Source organism: Salvelinus namaycush, chromosome 9 (genome assembly GCF_016432855.1).
Source record: "Salvelinus namaycush isolate Seneca chromosome 9, SaNama_1.0, whole genome shotgun sequence".
Lineage (NCBI taxonomy): Eukaryota > Metazoa > Chordata > Actinopteri > Salmoniformes > Salmonidae > Salvelinus > Salvelinus namaycush.
Window position 1 is genome coordinate 22,804,081 of NC_052315.1, and position 22,645 is coordinate 22,826,725.

The 22,645-nt window shown below is 44.4% G+C and overlaps 2 protein-coding genes across 4 annotated transcripts in view; one reads left to right on the forward strand and one right to left on the reverse strand.

Moving 5' to 3' along the window:
- The window catches only part of LOC120053838 (septin-7-like), a 32,584-nt gene extending 13,114 nt beyond the window's left edge, over nucleotides 1-19,470 (forward strand). Inside the window, exons 3-13 of one of the 3 annotated variants that reach the window (XM_039001102.1) lie at nucleotides 7,829-7,935; nucleotides 10,540-10,640; nucleotides 10,809-10,943; nucleotides 12,610-12,727; nucleotides 12,839-12,931; nucleotides 13,104-13,194; nucleotides 16,563-16,614; nucleotides 16,734-16,862; nucleotides 17,145-17,280; nucleotides 17,397-17,542; nucleotides 17,668-19,470. In XM_039001102.1, coding sequence (XP_038857030.1) covers nucleotides 7,829-7,935; nucleotides 10,540-10,640; nucleotides 10,809-10,943; nucleotides 12,610-12,727; nucleotides 12,839-12,931; nucleotides 13,104-13,194; nucleotides 16,563-16,614; nucleotides 16,734-16,862; nucleotides 17,145-17,280; nucleotides 17,397-17,542; nucleotides 17,668-17,707 — 1,148 coding nt within the window. In that variant the 3' untranslated portion in view covers nucleotides 17,708-19,470. Of the gene's footprint in view, nucleotides 1-7,828; nucleotides 7,936-10,539; nucleotides 10,641-10,808; nucleotides 10,944-12,609; nucleotides 12,728-12,838; nucleotides 12,932-13,097; nucleotides 13,195-16,562; nucleotides 16,615-16,733; nucleotides 16,863-17,144; nucleotides 17,281-17,396; nucleotides 17,543-17,667 lie in introns of all 3 variants that reach the window. The other 2 variants (XM_039001101.1, XM_039001100.1) reach the window with 2 other exon arrangements.
- LOC120053840 (C-C motif chemokine 4-like) lies at nucleotides 19,469-20,702 on the reverse strand. The gene is made up of 3 exons (XM_039001103.1): nucleotides 20,330-20,702; nucleotides 20,006-20,126; nucleotides 19,469-19,820 (listed from the first exon to the last, which is right to left on the reverse strand). The coding sequence occupies exons 1-3, from the start codon at nucleotides 20,481-20,483 to the stop codon at nucleotides 19,688-19,690; spliced, it is 408 nt and encodes a 135-aa protein (XP_038857031.1). The 5' UTR covers nucleotides 20,484-20,702; the 3' UTR covers nucleotides 19,469-19,687.
- Between the last annotated feature and the right edge of the window lie 1,943 nt (nucleotides 20,703-22,645).

Consider the following 22,645-nt stretch of genomic DNA (forward strand, 5'->3'; position numbering starts at 1 on the left):
TAGATAAACTTCATACTCCGTTACATGCATAAAATGTTGATAGGCTGAAGAAGAGGACGCATCAATTCAGTCACAACAGATTAGATGTATTTTCAGAATGAGGCAGAAATGAATGAGTAAAACATTTTTTAGTAAACTGCCGATTCATAACGTTTGAATTGGTTTTCTTACGGCTGCATGCATCATTTGGATCTGTTTGGTCTCCCGCGGACCGATGCACTCGCATATTACGCATCGGTCCCCGGTTCAAATGTTTATCTGTGAATCATTACATCTCTACTTTCTGCCTTGTTACATATGGGCCTCTCTTTAATTCTTTCTTTTTGGCTCTAACCACTGCATACCCCAGCTGGGCCAAACGTTACACATACAAAATGTGAAGTGTGGAAGAGAGAACAAGCACAACAGTGTTTGGAACAAAAAGGATGAGAGACACTGAGTATACGAAACATTAAGAACACCTGCTCTTTCCATGACATAAACTAACCAGGTGAAAGCTATGATCCCTTATTGATGTCACTTGTGTCAGTGTAGATGAAGGGGGGGAGACAGGTTAAAGAAGGATTTTTAAGCCATGAGACAGTTGACACATGGATTGTGTATGTGTGCCATTCAGAGGGTGAATGGGCAAGACAAAATATTTAAGTGCCTTTTGAACGGGTTGTGGTAGTAGGAGCCAGGTGCACCAGTTTGTGTCAAGATCTGCAATGCTGCTTGGTTTTTCACGCTCAACAGTTTCCCGTGTGTATCAAGAATGGTCCACCACCCAAAGGACATGCAGCCAACTTGACACAGCTGTGGGAAGCATTGGAGTGAACATGGACCAGCATCCCTGTGGAATGCTTTTGACACCTTGTAGAGTCCCTGCCCTAACAAATTGAGGCTGTTCTGAGGCCAAAAGGGGTGCAACTCAATATAACACATTTAGACACACACTATTGCGAAACTCTACCTCTATCACTGTGAGAGTGTTATAGAGTGCACTTTCAGGCAAGTAGAGTGAGCTGTAGCTGTGTGAAGATTGGCTGTAATGGAAGCCAGCTGGGTTCACTGTTTTGACAGGCTGGGGCTCTGTTTGGGTCTTGACTGAAAGTGAATCCACTCGCGTGTTAGAGCCCAGTCACTTGGAAGTGTCTCCACTGTTCCGCTGTCACTCTGAGACTGATGCCACAGGACTTTGGCTTGGGACAATTTTTTTCCCTCCAAAAATCTGGGACAGATTTAAAAAAAATCCAAATCCATGGTATACTGTAGGAACAAAGTGGAGTCTAAACAGCCCACTATAGCAACTCACCTCACAAGACCTAATAATTTACAACCCTGCACAACACTTGGAAGTGGAGCTTCTCTTTACTCACAGTCAGTGCCTAGCAGTGGATCCCAGTCTGTGTTATCTCCTGTCAGCCATTATGTCTGTGTCTACTTGCCTGCCTGCCTGCCTGCCTGCCTGTCTCCTGGTTGTGTGTAAGCTCTCTGTGTGCGTTCTGATAAGAAGGTCTGACAGGCTTAGCTCTGACTGGCTTGCTTGCTGACCTGGCAGGGGACCCAGGCTTTGGCTGAGTAATCTATGGGATTAACTGTAGTTTTCTTTGTGTAGTTCACTCACCAGTGTTTGTACTGAGGCCTTGGCTTGGCCCACATCTCCTCTACTACCCATTCATCTTCCCCTAGCCTATACCATAGTCCTCCACCATCCCATATTCTATGCCAGTCTATTTTCACCTATTGGTTTCATCCAACTCATCTTTTTACTATCATCTGCTAACCCTTGTTTACTGTTCACTTACAAAAAGGATAGCATTACCTTAGAAGCATAGAACCATGAAAAGAAAGGATGTTTTCAGAAATCGATGTTCCAGGTGAATCGTAAAGGAAATCTCATCACATTACAAGATGACAGAGCCACTAAGAAAATAATCAAGAAATGTATTTCTCAATTATTTATTATGGCCCTTGGCGGTAAGACACAGCAGGATAATGTGTGTGTGTGTGTGATCAGTGGGACTGCTGCTGGGTGTGTGAGTGACTGTGTGTGGGAGGCGCTGCTGCTGTGGAGTGTGCACATGTCCTGTATGACCTCACAAGTGTTGTTTCTGTTTAGACTCAGAGGTTCAAAGTTAAACTTTTATACATTACACTCTCTCCCAAATCTCTGGAAACTGGCTCACATTGTCTATTTTAAGATCAGGTCTTTAGTCAGTGGAGTGTAGCCAATCTATCTGTAAGGCTACCAGAATATTTCCTATTGGACCCAATACACTTGCTAATCATTTCTAACAGTTTGAGGTTATAAAGATTGTGCCCTGTGTCCATCCTTGTGAGTTGCAGATCTTTATCACAATAGAGATGACCTTTGACCCTACTGCAGCCATCCCTTTTCTCCTGAACAATAGAGTTTATCACTACTGAAGTCAGTCCCACTGAAACATCCCTACTCACATTCTCTCTCTTCCCTTCCCCCTCTTACCCTTTCTTTCCTCTCCCTTCCCCCTCTTTCTCCCTTCTCTTTTTAGTGTGTCGGCCAGATGTCTCATTTGACTCCGATTCAAGCCCACATGTCTGTTAGTTAGGGGAGGAGAGCTCTGTGTTTGTCAGTGGTAAAGAGCTACAGGCATACCGACTATAAGCACCAGGAGCCCCTTTCTGTGGGGCGAGGTGAGGAGCAAGAGTCTGGCCGGGCACGGGAGGGGCGCTGGGTAAAGGGGCCTGTCAGGATGTCTAGGGCCAGCTGCTGCCCCATGGGTAATTTTTGGTTGGCCATTAGTATGTTGACAGGAAGAAAGTAGAGATAAAAAGCCAGGAATGTTAATAATCTCCTGGGAAATGTACCCTGTGTGTCCATCTGTATGTCTGTCCCCATAGCCCTTTCAATCAGTCACTCTCTAACTGCTGTTACTGTTCTTCAGTACTCTACATCCGTTCCCTCCCTATCTGCATTTTCTCTTCACCTGACTCTTAGTCTCCCTCTGTCCCCCTCACACTGCTCAGTTAATGTTCTCGTAATAAAAGAAAGAGGGGGGAGTGAGAGGGGGGGTTCACCCAGCCATCCATCCATGCAGCTCTGGGTCGTCAGGGACAGGGTCTATTTATGGAGAGTGCATTTCCAGAGATCATGCGGACCAGTATTTAATTAACTGAGAGGAAGGCTAATTCATTTGGACTTGCCCTCCGGGGGGGTGAGTGAGGCTATCATTGGTCAAAGCTGTCAGCTAGTTTGGACCACAGAACAGCCGCTGTCACAACTAACTGTATGTGGTATGTCAACTGTTGTTGTACCATGATTTTGACCCCCATGAGTTACCATGAGGTCAGGGGAGGCTGGTGGGAGGCGCTATAGGAGGACAGGCTCATTGTAATGGCTGGAATGGAGTAAATGTTTGTTTGATACCATTCCATTTATTCCATTCCAGCCTCTGCATTAGGTTAACGCCGATATCTGGCAAACCAAACTAGTGTGCTCGCTTGAAAAATGAGAAAATAGTACTGTTTGAGACACCATAGCCAGTATACACTTCCTCAAAATAGTCAGAATTCATCTAAGATAACTCAATAAATCTGTCATTAATTTTGACGTTTTTGCCGAGGAGATTTTAGTCGTGCAATTTTACATCCAACTAAAATGTTTGGTGCAGTATTTTTCATTTAAAAAATGTGCATGAAACAAGTCGTTTCTTATTCAATGACAACAGACTTTATTGAAGAATCCCTACTGTTGACCGATCACGGACGAAGAGGTGTAGACTTCGGCCCCGAACTACGACTTGCCTCCAGAAAAGATATTGTGTGCCCGAACAGCCCAAAAAAAACTTGCCGAAGTCCAAAATGTCGTCGTAATATATGCACGAACTCTACCAAACAGTTGTGGAAGCCTTTATAAGTGGAGTACACTGCAGAGGACATTGGTTGTAATTTGGCATGCATCCTCTTTGGAGCAGTTCTATTCGATGTTTGGTTAGTGCCCTGTGTTGTGGCTGGGCTGTTGTGGCTCTGTTGCTGCTTTTCCACTGAAACAGTGTTACACTAGTGTATACACCATTATGTTATACTAGGGAAGTTGTTTCCATAGCTAGGGCTGACAGTGAGCAGAATCAACAACCTCTGCATAATCAAAACAGTTGCTTTGTGAAAAGGCGTTCAAGTTCACAGTTAGCCATTGTTATGTAAATTCAAGCTGAAAAGTACCAGTGGCCTGGCTTTGGCCCCAACTGAGAGCAGGTTCGCCGGAGCCATGGCCCAGAGAGAGACTGATGCCGGCCCGCGATATAGAAACAGAAAAGTCTGAGCCTTTTGGGTAAAACACCATGGTAAATCCTGAATGGAAATGCTCCATTTAAATGAGGCCCTTCCATACAGCTGAGGTGGAGTATTTGGGGAGATGGGGGTGTAATTGATCTGGGACAGCAGCATGAGGGGGGTGGAGGGAAGATGAAGTAGGGGTTGATTTTTAGATGGTCGGAAATGATTCAAGTTCTTTTTGGTAATAATAGGCCTACAGAGTCAAGAAAAAGTATGTGAACCCTTTGGAATTTCCTGGATTTCTGCATAAATTGGTCATCAAATTTGATTTGATCTTCCTCTAAGTCACAACAATAGACAAACATAGTGTGCTTAAACTAATAACACACAAATTATTGTATTTTTCTTGTCTATATTGAATACCTACTTTTTCCAACCTACACTGTGAATGTTTAAATTCTGAACCCTTAGGCTAATGACTTCTCCAAAAGCTAATTGGAGTCAGGAGTCAGCTAACCTGGAGTCTAATCAATAAGATGAGATTGGAGATGTTGGTTAGAGCTGCCTTGCTCACAAAATGTGAGTTTTCTATTCACAAGAAGCATTGCCTGAAGAGATCTCATAAGATTTAAGATTAAGAATTGTTGACTTGCATAAAGCTGGAAAGTGTTACAAAAGTATCTCTAAAAGCCTTGATGTTCATCAGTCCACGGTAAGACAAATTGTCTATAAATTGAGAAAGTTCAGCACTGTTGCTACTCTCCCTAGGAGTAGCCGTCCTGCAAAGATGACTGCAAGAGCACAGCACAGAATGCTCAATGAGGTTAAGAAGAATCCTAGTGTCAGCTAAAGACTTACATAAATCTCTGGAACATGCTAACATCTCTGTTGACGAGTCTACAATGCATAAAACACTAAAGAATGGTTTTCATGGGAGGAGAACACGGAGGAAGCCACTGCCGTCCAAAAAAAACATTGCTGCAAGTCTGAAGTTTGCAAAAGTGCACCTGGATGTTCCACAGCTCTACTGGCAAAATATTCTGTGGACAGATGAAACTACAGTTGAGTTGTTTGGAAGGAACACAACACTGTGTGGAGAGAAAAAAAGGCACAGCACACCAACATCAAAACCTCATCCCAACTGTAAAGTATGGTGGAGGGAGCATCATGGTTTAGGGCTGCTTTGCTGCCTCAGGGCCTGGACAGCTTGCTATCATTGACAGAAAGATGAATTCCCAAGTTTATCAAGACATTTTGCAGGAGAATGTTAGGCTGTCTGTCCGCCAATTGAAGCTCAACAGAAGTTGGGTGACGCAACAGGACAACGACCCAAAACACAGAAGTAAATCAACAGAAGATGATACGCCTTCTGGAGTGGCCCAGTCAGAGTCCTGACCTCAACCTGATTTGAGATACTGTGGCAGGACCTCAAGAGCAGTTCACACCAAACATCCCAAGAATATTGCTGAACTGAAACAGTTTTGTAAGGAGGAATGGTCCAAAATTCCTCCTGACCGTTGTGCAGGTCTGATCCGCAACTACAGAAAACGTTTGGTTGAGGTTATTGCTGCCAAAGGAGGGTCAACCTATTATTAAATCCAAGGGTTCACACACTTTTCCCACCCTGCACTGTGAATGTTTTACACGGTGTGTTCAATAAAGACATGAAAACGTATAATTGTTTGTTATTAGTTTAAGCAGACTGGTTTGTCAATTGTTGTGACCTAGATGATCAGATCAAATTTTATGACTAATTTATGCAGAAATACAGGTATTTCCAATTTCACATACTTTTTCTTGCCACTGTATAAAGGATAATAGATATATTATTTCTCCACGTATCAGTGTTTGGTTATTCATTTGCATTTCTCACCAACATCAGCAAGCGGTCACACTCACCCTCAAACTAACAAAGGATGAGGAGGCTCTAGGCTAGTGACCAGAGTTGAAAGCTCTTCAGCTGCATTTTTATGCCAGGATTCCAATCGAGTTAATATTGCATTTCTGAAAGAGTTTATTTTTTAAAAATTTAAGTATCCTGTATTTTTATATATATTTTTCTAATCCAGTGAACTCTGATCCTAATTCTGTTCTTCGCGGTGTCTAATTAAACCCGAAACGCAGATGAATGTCCCAGGACTGACTCAGAACAGGGTCTCTCTCTATCTGGGTGTTATAGATCCATGCTGCATGCATGAGAGGCAGAGAGAAACAGATGATCCCCAATACCAGATTTCAAGGCCACAGAGAGGGGAGGGTGACTGGCTGTGTGTGACTGGCTTCCATTAGAATGCCTTTGTAACTGCTATCAGGCTCCAGGGCATGTCATCTGCAGGCACTCTGTCTTCTCTGCTTTAGCTGCACACTCCTGACCCTCTGGTCCCCCTCCATTCCCCTCAGAGATGTAGGAGATGCACTTACGTCCCACCCCCCTTCTGGTTTGGGAGGGTGACCACCTCCAGCATGGGCCAGGGACTGGGATATGTTAATTTACCCAGCAGTGACAGTATGTCTGTTACCTCCTGGTTAAACAGTGTGTTTAAAGAGCCAGGGATTCTGTAATCTAGTGCTGTTTGTCAGCCAGCGGTGAGCTGAGAAGTGTCTTGGTGTGGAGGAACCGCCCAGAGTCTGCACCTCAAAGAGCGGGTCTGTGTGAAGGTTAAGAGAAACACTGGAATCTGAGGATTTCACAACTGTTCAGAACAACCTGACAATTATCCGCGATTCAGTCATCATCATTTGTGGGGATTTGGTTGTAAATGTAGTATTGTATGCAGAGATGAACACATACAACCCCACTCATCTAAACAGTCAGTCATTATCAGGCAGTCTTGATGGAAGAGAGAGGGCCCCATGAACCTCCCCTCAAGTTTGTTTTATGTTGTGCTGTTACGATTTTCAATAAGTGATCCCCTTAACCCCAAGAACATGTCTTGGAGCAGTAGTATGGGTTGACTTGTGGTGGGGTGCCCCCTGCTGGGACCATGGTGGTAGTGCTGCTGTTGCTCAGCTGCTAGTGGGTTGGTCCTGCTGGAGCATGCCAGGCAACCTTCCCTTTACCCTACCCCCTGAGCACCGGAGCAGTCGCTCCCCAGCACAGTTTGCCAGATGCCCACTCATTAATCACTGTAACATGTAAGTGGGAGATGTGTGTGTGTGTGTGTGTGATCTGTAAACTAATGGGTCATATATTCAAACCGACAACATGCTGAATGATTCTAATGTCAGGGGTGGGAAGCAAGGGGAAGGAACATTGGGAAGAGAGAAAGGGAGAGATGTTTTATTCCCTCGGACTACAAGCCTATTCTCTGGCAGATGCACTTTTGACCTTTCCCAGTGAGACACGGAATCAGCTTTGTATATCCTGTGCTGCAGTTCTTTGGGACAGAGATGACCTTCAAACCTTAGACTGTGACTGTGTCACTACAGGGTGTGTATGATGTTAGTAAGTGTGTTGAAGTGTATGCATAGGCAAATGAAGGCTAACTGCTGAAACATGTTGGTTTGACCTATGTTATTTTAGCTATGGTGTTGGTGGATTACATGGATTGACAATGTAGCTGATGTCTGATCTCCTTAACTCCTCCCATAGGGGAGTCTGGATTGGGGAAATCCACGCTCATCAACTCCCTCTTCCTGACTGACCTGTACTCCAAGGATTACCCAGGGCCATCCCTACGGATCAAGAAGACTGTTCAGGTAGCCCACATCCCTCTCTCCTCGACCTCTCACCCCTGACCTAACCTACCTCTCGTCCATGTTTGTCTCTCTTCGGGACTGGGACTACTCCCAAAAACCCTCCATTCTCTCTCTAGCTGGTTCCAAATCTCCCTGGGCTCAATCCTCCCCCCTCACCTCTCTAACCATCCCCCATCTCCAAACACATGTGGAAATTCAACACAACCAAAGGCCAGAGATCACACAGCAAACAAACCCAATTACCACTGGATGGTTACGGTGGCCAGGTCAGAGGCAACGCACCCAGAGAACCAGCAGGTGAAGAAGCTGCATCTGGAGGACCAGGGGAGGGGAGGGAGGGGTGTAGGCTAGTTATGGGTGTTTGGGGAGGTTTGTGTGGTCTCGATTTAGAATGGGGACAAGGAGGAGAGGGGGAGAAGTTGGACTCAGGCGTGCTGGTTCCTCTTGGTGCCTGAAGGGGTCAGTAGGAGGTTAGGAATGTTCCCATGAAACTCAACACCCAGTGGTGACTTTCCCACCAAACACTAGACTGCCATCTGAAGCATCCTGTAATAACCTCCTGTCTTTATGACACATATGCAAAGGCACACACACACACACAGGGGTGGTGCTTGATATTTGGGTTCATACTGAGAGCACTGATGTGTTGGAGTTAGTAACCATGGCAGGCACGTGCACAGATCGGGGTCTACCTGTTCAGAGCACCTACCCCTTTGCCCTACCACTCGCCAAGTGCCCTTTGTGGGTGGTGACATTTTTTGTCTTTCGTTCTGAATCCAAGGCAAGTCGCCTTGACGTCGTCAAGTTCGCCACCCCCCGGCCGTTGGTTGGTTGCGCCTGTTGGTCTGCCCTGTATGGAGCTCGCACGCCCCCGGTATCCAAACACTCATGGCTTGAGATGCAGTCACCGGTCGAGTGTGTGTTAGCTACCTAGTTTAAATATCAACAGTACTGCCACAGCAGCTGCAGCATAACATTTTATTAACACTTCATTTTCATGATCAACAGTACTGGGTCTGGTTGGCTGATGACCTACCCACAGTAGAGAGAGGCAGAGAGACCTAGGGAGGAGCAGCTGCATCCACGACCCTCCGACCCAACTCATCCCTTCTTCAGTCAGGAGTTGCATGTGTGTGTCAGGGCAGCAGCAACACAGCTAGTCTAGACTCTAGCCAACCACCATACGCTAAAATAACCCACACAAGCCACTAGCCGGCCATATATCATGAGTTAGAAGATTATTAATAACATATTATGAAGTTATTTAAGAGCACTGAAGATAAATCTCAATCAGAAAGAAAAAGCTAGCTATAACTAGGGGCTCCCGAGTGGCGCATCGGTCTAAGGCACTGCATCTCAGTGAAAGGGGTGTCACTACAGTACCTGGTTCGAATCCAGCCTGTATCACATCTGGCCGTGATTGGGAGTCCCATAGGGCGGCGCACAATTGGCCCAGCGTCGTCCGGGGTAGGCCGTCATTGTAAGAGCACTTAAAACTTGCCTGGTTAAATAAAAAAAGTATTTTAAAAAAACAATAGCAGATTTACATCAATGATCAGCTGATAGACCACTCTTTACCGATGTCAATCATGTCTTTAGGAGGCACTAACTAGCTTGCTTACAATTTGAGATCAGTGAGTGTGTTGCCCTTTTTTCATTTTGAGCCCCTCCCCCCTGAATGATCTGTGCGTGGTCCTGAGCCATGGTAAGTCACAATCTCCTGAAATTAGAATCGCAGTCGAAAAGCTGCTCCAAAAAATGTGTTTGTGAGCGAATGTTTGACTTCACTTTTGAATGTAGACAGAAATAAGCTGTTTTGCACATTTGTTGAGGCCTGAGATTCCTGGTTGTGTCTCAGGGGTCCCTGTGGTTCCTGCTGATGTGTTTGATTCTCCATTGAGGAGTGTCCAATGTTTAGGAATGGAGCTGTTTGGGTCGGCCAGATCCACAGTGTAAATGTGGAGGGGTAGACTTGGGCCAGTGAGCTGTGTGATGTGGCCGCTGAGGGGTAGAAACGGGAAGAGTATTTACATTCCAATCAATCTCTTAACAATCTCTTATGTTTGTCAAATGGTCACATTCTGTCTACTCAGATTTCACTGAACTGATGGGTGTGTATTTTGGGGGTTTTCTTCCTTTGTTTTTCATTCACTGAAGTTGATTTTTAAGCAGATATGCAGACACACACACACACACACACACACACACACACACACACACACACACACACACAGTCAAACACTTACAAAAGTGTTTTGAGTGCTTGATATATGCCCAGCTTGAAGGAAAAAAATGGTATGTGTTTAGAGAGACAAAGGGATCAACCCAAAATAACTACCCTTGTGAAACGAAAGTATGCAGCCAAACAGAGAGCCGCTGAAACTAACAGCAGCAGGGAGAAAATGATATATTCGTCTCCTAAACTGTGAGAAGAAAAAATCTACCAACACCATATCACTGAGTCCTAGCTTCCACTGATCCAGAACCACCCCCCTGGGGACAACGTGATGACGCTATTGATGAACTATAGTGTGTGGAGGCGCTGAGGAATAACATGGGAACTATGGAGTGCTGTTTTAGAGAAACTGTGTTGCTGTTTTACAGGTGGAGCAGTCCAAGGTTCTGGTGAAGGAAGGGGGTGTCCAACTCACACTCACCATCGTCGATACACCAGGGTTCGGAGATGCAGTGGATAATAGTAACTGGTGAGTAATAGTGAGTATTGGGAGTAATTGTGAGCATGTATGAATGACATAGTTTGTATGTTGTGTAGGAGTGTGAAATATATGCTCTCTGAGTCAAGGAGAGCCTACATGTAGAGTAAACAACATTTTCCTATTTTCTCTCTCTGTCCTTAATCATCCCCCTCTCAGCTGGCAGCCTGTCATTAACTACATTGACAGTAAGTGTGAGGACTTCCTGAATGCGGAGTCCCGGGTGAACCGAAGACTGATGCCAGACAACCGGGTTCACTGCTGCCTGTACTTCATTGCCCCCTCTGGCCACGGGTGAGTACTGACACTGACAGGCCTTATAAGCCATGACGTTATTGCTTCTATATGCTTTTGATCGTGTGCCTTTGTCATTATCTATGCATCTCTGCCTGCCAATGTGTGAGGCCGAACGTGAACATGAGTGGATTGGAGTGTAGGCGTAGCCATGAGTTCACATGTGAGTGGGAAGCGAGAGAGAGATGTAGGCTGCCAACGTTGTGACCCACAAGGTTGCATAACACCCACTAGACTGAGCGTGCTCTGTGGAAGATGTGATGGGAGCGTTCTCACCATCACTGAGCCAGCTAATCAGGAGGAAGCAGCTCGCTGAGGAGCCCCTGAGCTCAGAATCCCTGGGAACGGGAGGTTTTAGTTTCAGCCTAGAAAATCGCCTCAATAGCAACTCAGCTAGGCCCACAATTTGTATCATAGCACACCCTATCCAACCTCACGCTTTTTAACAAACCATGGTTGCTGTAATTATTAGCAGCCATAAGGAGTAGGGACACATGGTTGCTGTAATTATATGCAGCCATAAGGAGTAGGGACACATGGTTGCTGTAATTATATGCAGCCATAAGGAGTAGGGACACATGGTTGCTGTAATTATATGCAGCCATAAGGAGTAGGGACACATGGTTGCTGTAATTATATGCAGCCATAAGGAGTAGGGACACATGGTTGCTGTAATTATTAGCAGCCATAAGGAGTAGGGACACATGGTTGCTGTAATTATATGCAGCCATAAGGAGTAGGGACACATGGTTGCTGTAATTATATAAGATCCTGAAATTCTTAGAGAAAATGTCAGTTAGACCCACACATGGTGATGTATTAAGAGATCAGAGGTCATGTCAGCCCTTGCCTCTGACCCCCCTGCTCCTGATAATGTGGAGACAAATTCAGAACATGACATTTAATCTTTGTCAGGTCTGTCTCTCTCCCCACACTTCATAAGCCTCCTTTATTCTTGTGACCTGTAAACAGCTGGTCTGTTGCTCTGTATCTCTACATTCATGGAATACTCAGCACCCCCCCACCCACCCTTACTGCTCTGCCCCCTCCAGGCCTTCCCTCCGGTCCCTGGACAGAACTCACTCTCTCAGGCCTCTCAGAAGAATAGCCCCTTTGTCCACCTACTCCCTCACCAGCCAGAGTGAGAACAAAGAGAATCCCTCATGAGCCCACCATGACATAATTATTAGTGGTCGCTAACTGTAAAAAAGAAAATACAGAAAAATAAGTCAGTCACTGTTTCTTTGATTCCTTTGTACCCCCACTGTGTTTTCATGCCGGTGACCCTCTACCTGTGAAATAATGAACTGCATCAGTTTGAGCATAAAGTCTACTTATGGTGTTTGTGATATGTCGGAAACTCAAACATTTCCAACTTGCTAACCTAGGCGGAAGAGTCGGATCCTGAGTTTCCCAATTGGGAGGTATCAAAATCAACCAAAATGAAGCTCTACGCAAATAACTTGCGTTACCTTTAACTCTGAGGTTCTGAATTTCCGACATGGCGTGAATGCGGCATAACTGCAGAGAATTATTCAGGACTGTCACATCAAAGCATAGATCAGCCTTCCCTGCTTGCCTGTGTTTGTCTGACTGAATGACTGTGTATGATTGTGCAACAACAAACTCAGAATAGATTTTTTTCAATGCGTGAATTCCCCTTTAGGCTGAAGCCCCTGGACGTTGAGTTTATGAAGCGTCTCCATGACAAGGTCAACGTGATCCCTCTCATCGCCAAGGCAGACACCCTGACACCTGAGGAATGCCAGCTATTCAAGAAACAGGTATGGGCGTGTGGGTGTGTAGTAATTATTTGTGTTAGCACAAACACATTGTGTGTACCGGTATGTGTGTGGAAATAACTCATGTCATTTTTACCTTCAACTCATCCTCAGATCATGAAGGAAATCCAAGAACACAAGATTCAGATCTATGAGTTTCCTGACACAGAGGACGATGAGGACAGCAAGCTCATCCGGAAGATCAAGGTAGTGTGCAAAGAGAGTGAGAGAGACGGATAGTCAACCTGTATCAGTTCACACTAGTCCCTATCTGCCCTTGTTTATCCCGGTCAGTTTGGTTATCTAATATGTTGTGGATACTGTACAGGCTCACTGATTAACTGACGCTGGTCCCTCTGTCCCTGTGTGGCAGGAGCAGATGCCTCTGGCAGTGGTTGGCAGCAATGTGGTGATCGAAGTAAACGGCAAGAAGGTCAGAGGTCGTCAGTACCCCTGGGGCGTGGCAGAAGGTAGGTTCAGCATGTTCCGGCCTGGGTTCTCTGTTCTCTGGCTGAGATGAGACGAGATATTGGCATGCTGTTGTTGAGGGTTGTACTGAAGAAAGCTCTTTATTAATGTCACTCACTGTGCCATGCTTGAGGACGGAGTACAGGAGTGTGGAGATCCAGTGTAGGGAAGCTGCATGGTCTTCCAGGACCACCCCCCCCCCCCCCCCCCCCCCACCACCAGATAGTGTGTCTTACAGGGATTCTGGAAAAGGGGGACAGGGATCTAATAGGATATCATGGTCCCCCTGACAGTAAACACTGTACTGTACGACCCACTGACATCAGAGAGAAAGACTGTCACCCTGGTTTTTTTTCATCATTGGCCACGATGATCGTTGTTGTTCTCCACTTGATTTTCTTTTGTTTTAGTCCCCTAAAAGACTTTTTTCATTTTCAAGTGTTGCTCTGTGGTTGACCGTTTATCAGTCTTTCACTTTTTCATTCTTTCTTTTCTCTTTTTCCTTTCCATCTATTCTTTTCCATGACTGACAGAGGGCATTTTTGGTAAACAAAACCATCTCTCACTTTTTCTACTACTCTCCCTCAGGCCTTCCTCCCCTCTTCGCCTTTATGTTGCTGTGACATTAGGTTGATGGTCAGTGGTCATGGAGAAAACGAATGGCTGTTCAGTGCTGACGCTACTCCTAGAATAAAGCAAAATCACCCTCTAACTTATGTTTATAGGTGCCTAATTATCTTAATATAAAAAGTCATACATTTTCCAAAACTCTGAGCCACCTTTATCTATTTTAGTCATCATTTGGCCACTCATGAACACTCATACAATTATAGACATGTTAAGAGATAAAGGCGCATTTGCACAAACTTATTGTATACATAATGTCAATGTATACACATTTTGCATGCATGCTCTACAAACATTCGCTCACGTATGTAGCTACACACTCTTGCTCTGAATCCTGGTGTCATGATGCTGTTTGCTGGCACTCCATACCTGTAGTTGCACTCTGTGTCCACAGGGGGTCAATCACACTAGTATACTGAACAAAAACATAAACTCAACATGCAACAAGTTCAAAGATTTTACTGAGTTACAGTTCATAGAATGAAATCAGTCAATTTAAATAAATGAATTAGGCCCTAATCTATGCATTTCACATGACTGGGCAGGGGAGCAGTCATGGGTGGGCCTGGGAGGGCGTAGGGCGCTTAGGAGCCAGGCCCAGCCAATCACAATTCGTTTTCTTCTCCACAAGGGCTTTATTACAGACAGAAATACTACTCAGCACCCCTATCCCCCTCAGACGATCCGGCAGGTGAAGATGACTCCCGAGTGGCGCAGCGGTCTAAGGCACTGCATCTCAGTGCAAGAGGCATCACTACAGTCTCTGGTTCGAATCCAGGCTGTTTCATATCCGGCTGTGATTGGGAGTCCCATAGAGGGCAGCGCACAATTGGCCCAGCGTCGTCTGGGTTTGGCTGGGGTAGGCCGTCATTGTAAATGAGAATTTGTTCTTAACTGACTTGCGTAGTTAAATAAAGGTACAAAAAATAAATAAAAAGATGCCGGATGTGGAGGTTCTGTGCTGACGTGGTTACAAGTGGTTTGCAGTGTGAGGCCGGTTGGATGTACTGCCAAATTCTCTAAAACGATGTTGGAGGTGGATTATGGTAGAGAAATGAACATTTGAATTCACTGGCAACAGCTCTGGTGGACATTCCTACAGTCAGCATGCCAATTGCACGCTCCCTCAACTTGAGACATCTGTGGCGTTGTGTGACAAAACTGCACATTTTAGTGGCATTTTATTGTCCCCAGCACAAGGTGCACCTATGTAATGACCATGGCGTTTAATCAGCTTCTTGATATGCCACACCTTTCAGGTGGATGGAACATCTTGGCAAAGGAGAAATTCTCACTTACAGGGATGTAAACAAATTTGTGCGTTCAATTTGAGAGAAATAAGATTTTTGTGTGTATGAAACATTTCTGGGATCTTTTATTTCAGCTCATGAAACATGAGACCAACATTTTACATGTTGCGTTCATATTTTTGTTCGGTATACATTGCATATTGATGCATAGAGCATTTTACAATAAGTACCTGGTCATGAGCTAAGACATTTTTCACTGTTCTTGGCTCATTCAATGGAAACGTCCATGCATGTATCATAACCTAACAAACATTCGTAGCTAAAGCACTCTGGCTTAAAACTCCAGATGGGCAGCTGACCTCTTGCTCGCGATATTTCGGTTGTTTTAACGTCAGTGCACTGAAAACAGTGAGGTATGCTGGACTGAATGGTTGTTGCACCATCAGGAGTTTTCAGCCAATCGGCCGAGGGTGTATCTTTCCATCAGAGCTACAACCCTGCTTTGTTGTGTCCCTATCACCCTGTGAACCCAACCCTCATCCACTCCCGTCCCATCACTGAGGCTGGCCTGCCCGGCCAGCCATCATACCCCCTCATGTAACCCCTGGTTCAGTAGACAGTCAGGGTGGACAGACACTGGTTATGGGGGTCACCTGGGCAGGACCTGGGCTCCTGTGTGCCCTTCCCTCCCTCCGTCAGAAGTCACTCAGGTAGGTGACATCCGGGGATTGGTTGGCAGACGGGGCTCTATGCATGCACCTCATCATGGTAAGGTGTCCTCCTCCTGAGATCCACAGCTGACAGCGGGATGCATATTAGGTTTAGCCCTAGAGGAGGTGGGGCCTGGGGAGAGGAGCCATATTTTGATCAGGAAAGAGGAGGAATCCACATCCTCAGCAGCAGCACAGCGTCTCTGCAATCCTTTTCCAGAATCCCATGTGATCTTCTAACCGTGTGTTTGTCTGAGCAGAGAGACTGTATGGCCATCTAATCAGCTGAAATGAATGGCTTAGGGCAGTAGTCTATCTGAATGTTGTTGTTTACTCCATGTATACTACTGAATGTCTGTCTGAACAGTGGTCCAGTGAGATGTCCTGTCTCTGTGTTAGCAAGCAGTGATAGGTTTGACTGTCTGTGTGTAAACTAAACAATGTGTCTGCTCAGTGAACAGTCTGACTGACTGAGCATGGCTCATGAATTTGTGGGTTGACTGTGTCTGTCTGTGTTTGACTACCTAACTGTCTCATCAGCTAATAGGCTGTGATTTTAGATTGTACACTTGACTAGCTGAGTGACCCAGTGCTTTTTGGCTCCAGAAGTAGAGATTGTCCCGTTTGATCCGAGAGCCCTTTGTAATGTCGTTAGACACCAATTATTATTGGGAACTCTTGGAAGTGGTGTGTATTCTACCAGTAGACACAGTAATGATGGCTGGCCGTGTGATGAGATTCATCTCAAAAGGTCTCTGACATCTCTCTCTCTTCCTGTTTCAGTGGAGAACGGGGAGCACTGTGACTTTACTGTGTTACGGAACATGCTGATCAGGTGAGAGACAGGGGATGCATGTCAGTGATTTATACCGCAGCATTTACAGTATGTACAGTGATATCGTTATAATTAGTGATATCGTTATTTGAGATAACATTACCAATTCCCTCCTGTAGGACCCATATGCAAGATCTGAAGGATGTGACCAACAATGTCCACTATGAGAACTACCGCAGCAGGAAGCTTGCTGCCGTCACCTGCAATGGAGGAGTGGACACCAGCAAGACCAAGAACCAAATGACCAGGTAGGAGAGAGACCCTAATCATCAGAGGAAATACCACAGATCTGATATGTTGAATAGTATTCAGACCGTAATAATCTAAATGACGTTAAGAGAACAAATAGCAATATCATTAATTTGCTATGAAGCTTATTTCATAGATTAACCTTTGGTTTGATACTTTAAGTAAGGTATTGTCACACTGTCGTTAAGTGACAGTTGACAAGACTGTATTAGATGTGATTCATGAATCACTGGTCACTGTTAGTGATGCTTGTTGTCTGGTCTCTCACCTTTGACCTGTAGGAGCCCCCTGGCCCAGATGGAGGAGGAGCGGAGGGAACATGTCATGAAGATGAAGAAGATGGAGACTGAGATGGAGCAGGTGTTCGAGATGAAAGTCAAGGAGAAGAAACAGAAACTGAAGGACTCTGAGGCTGAGGTGTGTGTGTGTGTGTGTGTGTGTGTGTGAACCAATGGGGAGAGGAGAGGTAGAGGGAGTGTTTGTCCGTGTGGGGGTGTATTTGTGTCTTAATAAGTTTTTGCCACACTTCTCAGCTGGAGCGACGCCACGAGCAGATGAAAAAGAACTTGGAGGCTCAGTATAAGGAACTGGAGGAGAAGAAGCGCCACCATGAGGAAGAGAAGTCAAACTGGGAGGCACAGCAACGTATACTGGAGCAGCAGAAACTTGAGGCTTCTAAGTAAGTGGCTGACACATTTACTCATCCTAGCTCTTTTTCTCTCAGACAAACATATAGTATGTTATCTATTTCTCAATGCAATGCTGAAATGTGAAATCTCCCTTTCCCTTTGTCTCTTTTTACAGGACCATGGAAAAGAACAAAAAGAAAGGAAAAATCTTTTAAGAGTTGAACCTATTCCTCCTTATGAAAAATTACAAACTTGTTTTTACATCGTTTTAGATTGTCACACGATCTGTAACCCGCAAACCACACCACACACACACACACACACACATATTGTACTATAGTAGACATTCCATACCAACATTCCAAATGTATGTTTCTCTTGCAGTACATGTCAGACATGGACCTCACACATCACTAACTGACTCTCATACAGTACATACAACACACCCCAATTACACACACACACACACACACACACACACACAGCCACATCGCTCTCTTGGAGTCTCTGCCAAAACCTTAACCTTTTATGTGGGAATGCATGTGAAAGTCAATGCCTATTCTTGACATGGAGGAAATGATGTCCCTCTGATCTTTGGAGTTTTACACATGGCAGGCACCATGCATAGTCATCCTTTACACAAGTGTACTACAGACTGTTTTCTAGATGCTGCTCTGGCCACTTAACTCGCCTGTTTCTTCCAGCAGAGGCAGCTCAAGTCTTAGACTATTCACAAGCACACTCCATTGTGACATGTGTAAACACATAATCATATACAGTCTGAAATTCCCCGAACACCTGGTACATGTGCATGTTAAACACCACACTTGGGAGTGTGTGTACAGGGGGGGGGGCAATGTAGGTGGTCATTAAGGGTTTGAGTCAGGTCGGAGAGTACAAGAAAAAAGGAAAATAATTGTGTGGAATGATAACAGTGAAAAGCCAAGACCAGATGAATAAGCCAGGTTCAGGAAAAGGGATGACCTATCTCAAATGTGTGTGTGCGCGCGCGTCTGTGTATAACTGTAAACTATGTGTTTGAGGTCCTAGATAATGCCTGATAATGCAATCAGAACCATGCCTCCGATTTTTACTAATAGAACACACATAACGTTAACAGGAACATTGTCAGTGTCATAGCAACATTCTGGATACTGAAGTAGATAATCATGTCCCTATTATATAGATGATATTACACAAATTGCATGGGTGTCTAAAACAATGATAACCGTGACTGTTTTATTATGTGAAGTGATGGATTTTGTGGAAGCCCTGAACCTAAAGCCCTATCTATCCCTTGTCCTCTCTCTCCCTGACTCGTCCTCTGTTCTAAAGACTGTGCTGAAAGCTCTATATGCATGGGTTTGTCCCAAACACATGGTGAGACTAACACTAAGCCACACTGTGTGACACCTCAAAACCCTTACCTCTCTGAGGATCGTCAAGTTTTATTTTAATATATAATGTATGGTTGGAGAACTAAGATTTCTTAAACCCAGTAGGATCATTACAGTAAGTGGTTCATAAGACAATATTTTAGCCTAGTCTTGATTTTACAAACCTGTAGAATCTTAACAGATGCATCGAAGACATGCAAAAGGGACAGACGCGTACAACACACATCTAATATCTAACCCCTGTACTTCTCCTCTGGTTCACATTCATAATGGAAATGACTAAATTGTTATATCATTCACAACTGAACACAAACTCAAAATCCCTGTGAATTAACAGAAGACAACCTTTGACCCAACCTATACTGGTCAGTAAAAGGCTCAGTTGAGCAAAGTTCTGAAACAAACGTTTTCTAAATAGTACTTTAACCAATCCCTTATCCTAGAAACCCCATAAAAGGTAGTTAGGATTTTTATTTTTTTTATTTTTATATGTACACTGTTTTCAACTTTATTCGGTTCTTCCTTTTATCATCTGTTCTCTAACTGTACATTATTATATTAAAGATGAGACTTATGTTTAAGTCAAATGTTCTCGTTTTATTTAAGCAGTGGATTCTCACATAAAGTATTTACATACACAGAAACATGTGTGTATATCCTAACACTCCTTTCCCAATTCCATATGTTGCAAAATAGTAATTGCTGCATTCTAAGTGATAAACATGTCACTTAGAATGCATTGCTTGCATGTTGATGACGGAATAGTCTTGTGAGGTTTGAGTCATGATGAGGAGGCTATCAAGGATGACTGGAACCCTCAATGCCGCTACTTGTGGCCACAGCTGCTGGCTGCTTGACCCGGTTGAAGGCTTTCTGTACCCACGGCACACTTGACTGGAAGCAAATCACTCTGCCCTCAACAGTTTTGACCCTGTCGTAGAGGGATAATGGTACAAAGGAGAAATATCAGGCGGGTTCTGTTGCTTGTATGATTGTTGCAAGTCAGTGAAAGTCACCAGTTCTTCTGTCTTCCATAACTGAGACAATGCTAGGGCCTCAAACTAAGCAGTTGTCCTTTTGGACTGTGGCATCAGAGGAAGAGGAACAAACACTTACACAAATGCTGGTCGGGGGCATCCACTGTGATTCTTCTGGATGGAGTCGATCTTCTTGGGGGGCACTCTCATTATGGAGAAGCTGAAACAGCAACTGTCAGGTGATGACTCCAGTCCAAGAGCTGTGGGGGAATAAGATGTCAATTAGAACATCCTTTGATTACTATTTCCTAGCATAAGACATAAGGCAACCGACCCAAGATAAGTATGACAAGCTCTTTACAGGTATATAATCAAAATCATGAAAGGAGTCACCTAGCCAAGTTATAAAAGGGAATATAAGCACACATTGGTTACAATCCTCATGAAAACTAAATGAACTTACGGATAGCATAGGACTGGGATACTGTCAGCAGCAATAACCCAAGAGCCAAGCAGGTAGTCTTCATGATGATTTGAGATGTGCCAAGTCTGGCTTTTGACCTGTCTTTGTTTTGGTTCCTTTGTAGTCTGAGTCCATAAGGGTTGCATCTCCTCATATAAATACTGTCGAAGATGTATGATGGAACTTCCAGAGTTATATTAATATTTCCTAGAAGAGAATGCCATTACGATGTCCAATTTCCATACACGCCCATAGCCTGCCAAGCACTACAATATCTATCATCTTTATATTCTACTTCCTTGTCACTTCCTTTTTGAAAGGCAGGGGACTGTAAACATGAGGCGATGAAGATAAGATTAAATGCAGTGCCACCACAGTGCTTGCAAATGATCTCTAGCAACCCTTTGTCACCGGAAAGTGAATGACGAATCATCACAAAAAGTGGATGAAGCAGTAAAGGGTCACACTGTATCAGCTATTTGAAGCTATGCCATCATCAAACAACATTAATTTAACAGTCTTCGAAGAAGCTGAACATTCTGTTGTCCTCTTGCATTATTTAGTTGTAATAGGTAAAAAAAATGACTATATACAATTACGATCACCACAAGCCTTAATAACAAACAATATTGAGATGTACAGTGCATTCGGAAAGTATTCAGATCCCTTGACCTCTTCCACATTTTGTTACATTACAACCTTATTCTAAAATGGATTCAATAGTTTTTCCCCCTCAATCTACACATAATACCCCATAATTACAAAGCAACAGCAGGTTTTTTTACATTTTTGGAACAAACAAAATAAATTACTGAAATATCACATTTACATAAGTATTCAGACCCTTTACTCAGTACTTTGTTGAAGCACCTTTGGCAGCAATTACAGCCTCGAGTCTTCGTGGGTATGATACTACAAGGTTGGCATGCCTGTATTTGGGGAGTTTCTCGCATTCTTCTCTGTAGATCCTCTCAAGCTCTGTCAGGTTGGATGGGGAGTGTCGCTGCACAGAAATGTTTAGGTCTCTCCAGAGATGTTCGATCGGGTTCATGTCCGGGCTCTGGCTGGGCCACTCAAGGACATTCAGATACTTGTCGAAGCCACTCCTGTGTTGTCTTGACTATGTGCTTAGGGTTGTTGTCCTGTTGGAAGGTGAACCTTTGCCCCAGTCTGAGGTCCTGAGCGCTCAGAAGCAGGTTTTCATCAAGGATCTCTCTGTACTTTGCTCCGTTCATCTTTCCCTCAATCCTGACTAGTCTCCCACTTCCTGCTACTGAAAAACATCCCCACAGCATGACGCTGCCACCACCATGCTTCACCGTAGGGATGGTGCCAGGTTTCCTCCAGAAGTGACGCTTGGAATTCAGGCCAAAGTCTTGGTTTCATCAGAACAGAGAATATTGTTTCTCATGATCTGAGAGTCTTCAGGTGCCTTTTGGCAAACTCCAAGCGGGCTGTCATGTGCCTTTTTACTGAGGAGTGGCTTCCGTCTGGCCACACTACCATAAAGGCTTGATTGGTGGAGTGCTGCAGAGATGGTTGTCCTTCTGGAAGGTTCTCCCATCTCCACAGAGGAACTCTGGAGCTATGTCAGAGTGACCATCGGGTTCTTGGTCACCTCCCTGACCAAAGCCCTTCTCCCCCGATTGCTCAGTTTGGCCTGGCGGCCAGCTCTAGGAAGAGTCTTGGTGGTTCCAAACTTCAACCATTTAAGAATGATGGAGGCCACTGTGTTGTTGGGGACCTTCAATGCTGCAGAAATGTTTTGGTACCCATTCCCAGATCTGTGCGTCGATACAATCCTGTCTCGGAGCTCTACGGAGAATTCCTTCGACCTCATGATCTGGTATTTGGTCTGACGTGCACTGTCAACTGTGTGACCTTATATAGCCAGGTGTGTGCCTTTCCACATCATGTCCAATCAATTGAATTTACCACAGGTGGACTCCAAGTTGTAGAAATATCTCAAGGATGATCCATGGAAACAGGATGCACCTGAGCTCAATTTTGAGTCTCAAAGCAAAGTGTCTAAATACTTATGTAAATAAGGTATTCCTGTTTATTTATTTTTTCATAAATTTGCAAACATTTCTAAAAACCTGTTTTCCCTTTGTCATTATGGGGTATTGTGTGTATATGGATGAGAAAAAAATATGATTTAATACATTTTAGAATAAGGCTGAAACATAACAAAATGTGGAAAAAGTCACAGTACTTTCCGAATGCACTGTATATAACTATATTTTCAGAGTAGCTTCCCCAACACTTCCTTTTCACACCCATTTGAAAAAAAATGACCTTAAATATAAAATGCTT

What these genes read in the sequence shown, in the direction of transcription:
- LOC120053840 (XM_039001103.1), bottom strand. Translation starts at nt 20,483, where the DNA reads ATGAGGAGATGCAACCCTTATGGACTCAGACTACAAAGGAACCAAAAC. An exon ending in ATCCCAGTCCTATGCTATCC is followed by an intron (nt 20,127 to 20,329) that starts GTAAGTTCATTT and finishes ATTCCCCCACAG; the next exon opens with CTCTTGGACTGGAGTCATCA. An exon ending in TGCCCCCGACCAGCATTTGT is followed by an intron (nt 19,821 to 20,005) that starts GTAAGTGTTTGT and finishes CCTCTACGACAG; the next exon opens with GGTCAAAACTGTTGAGGGCA.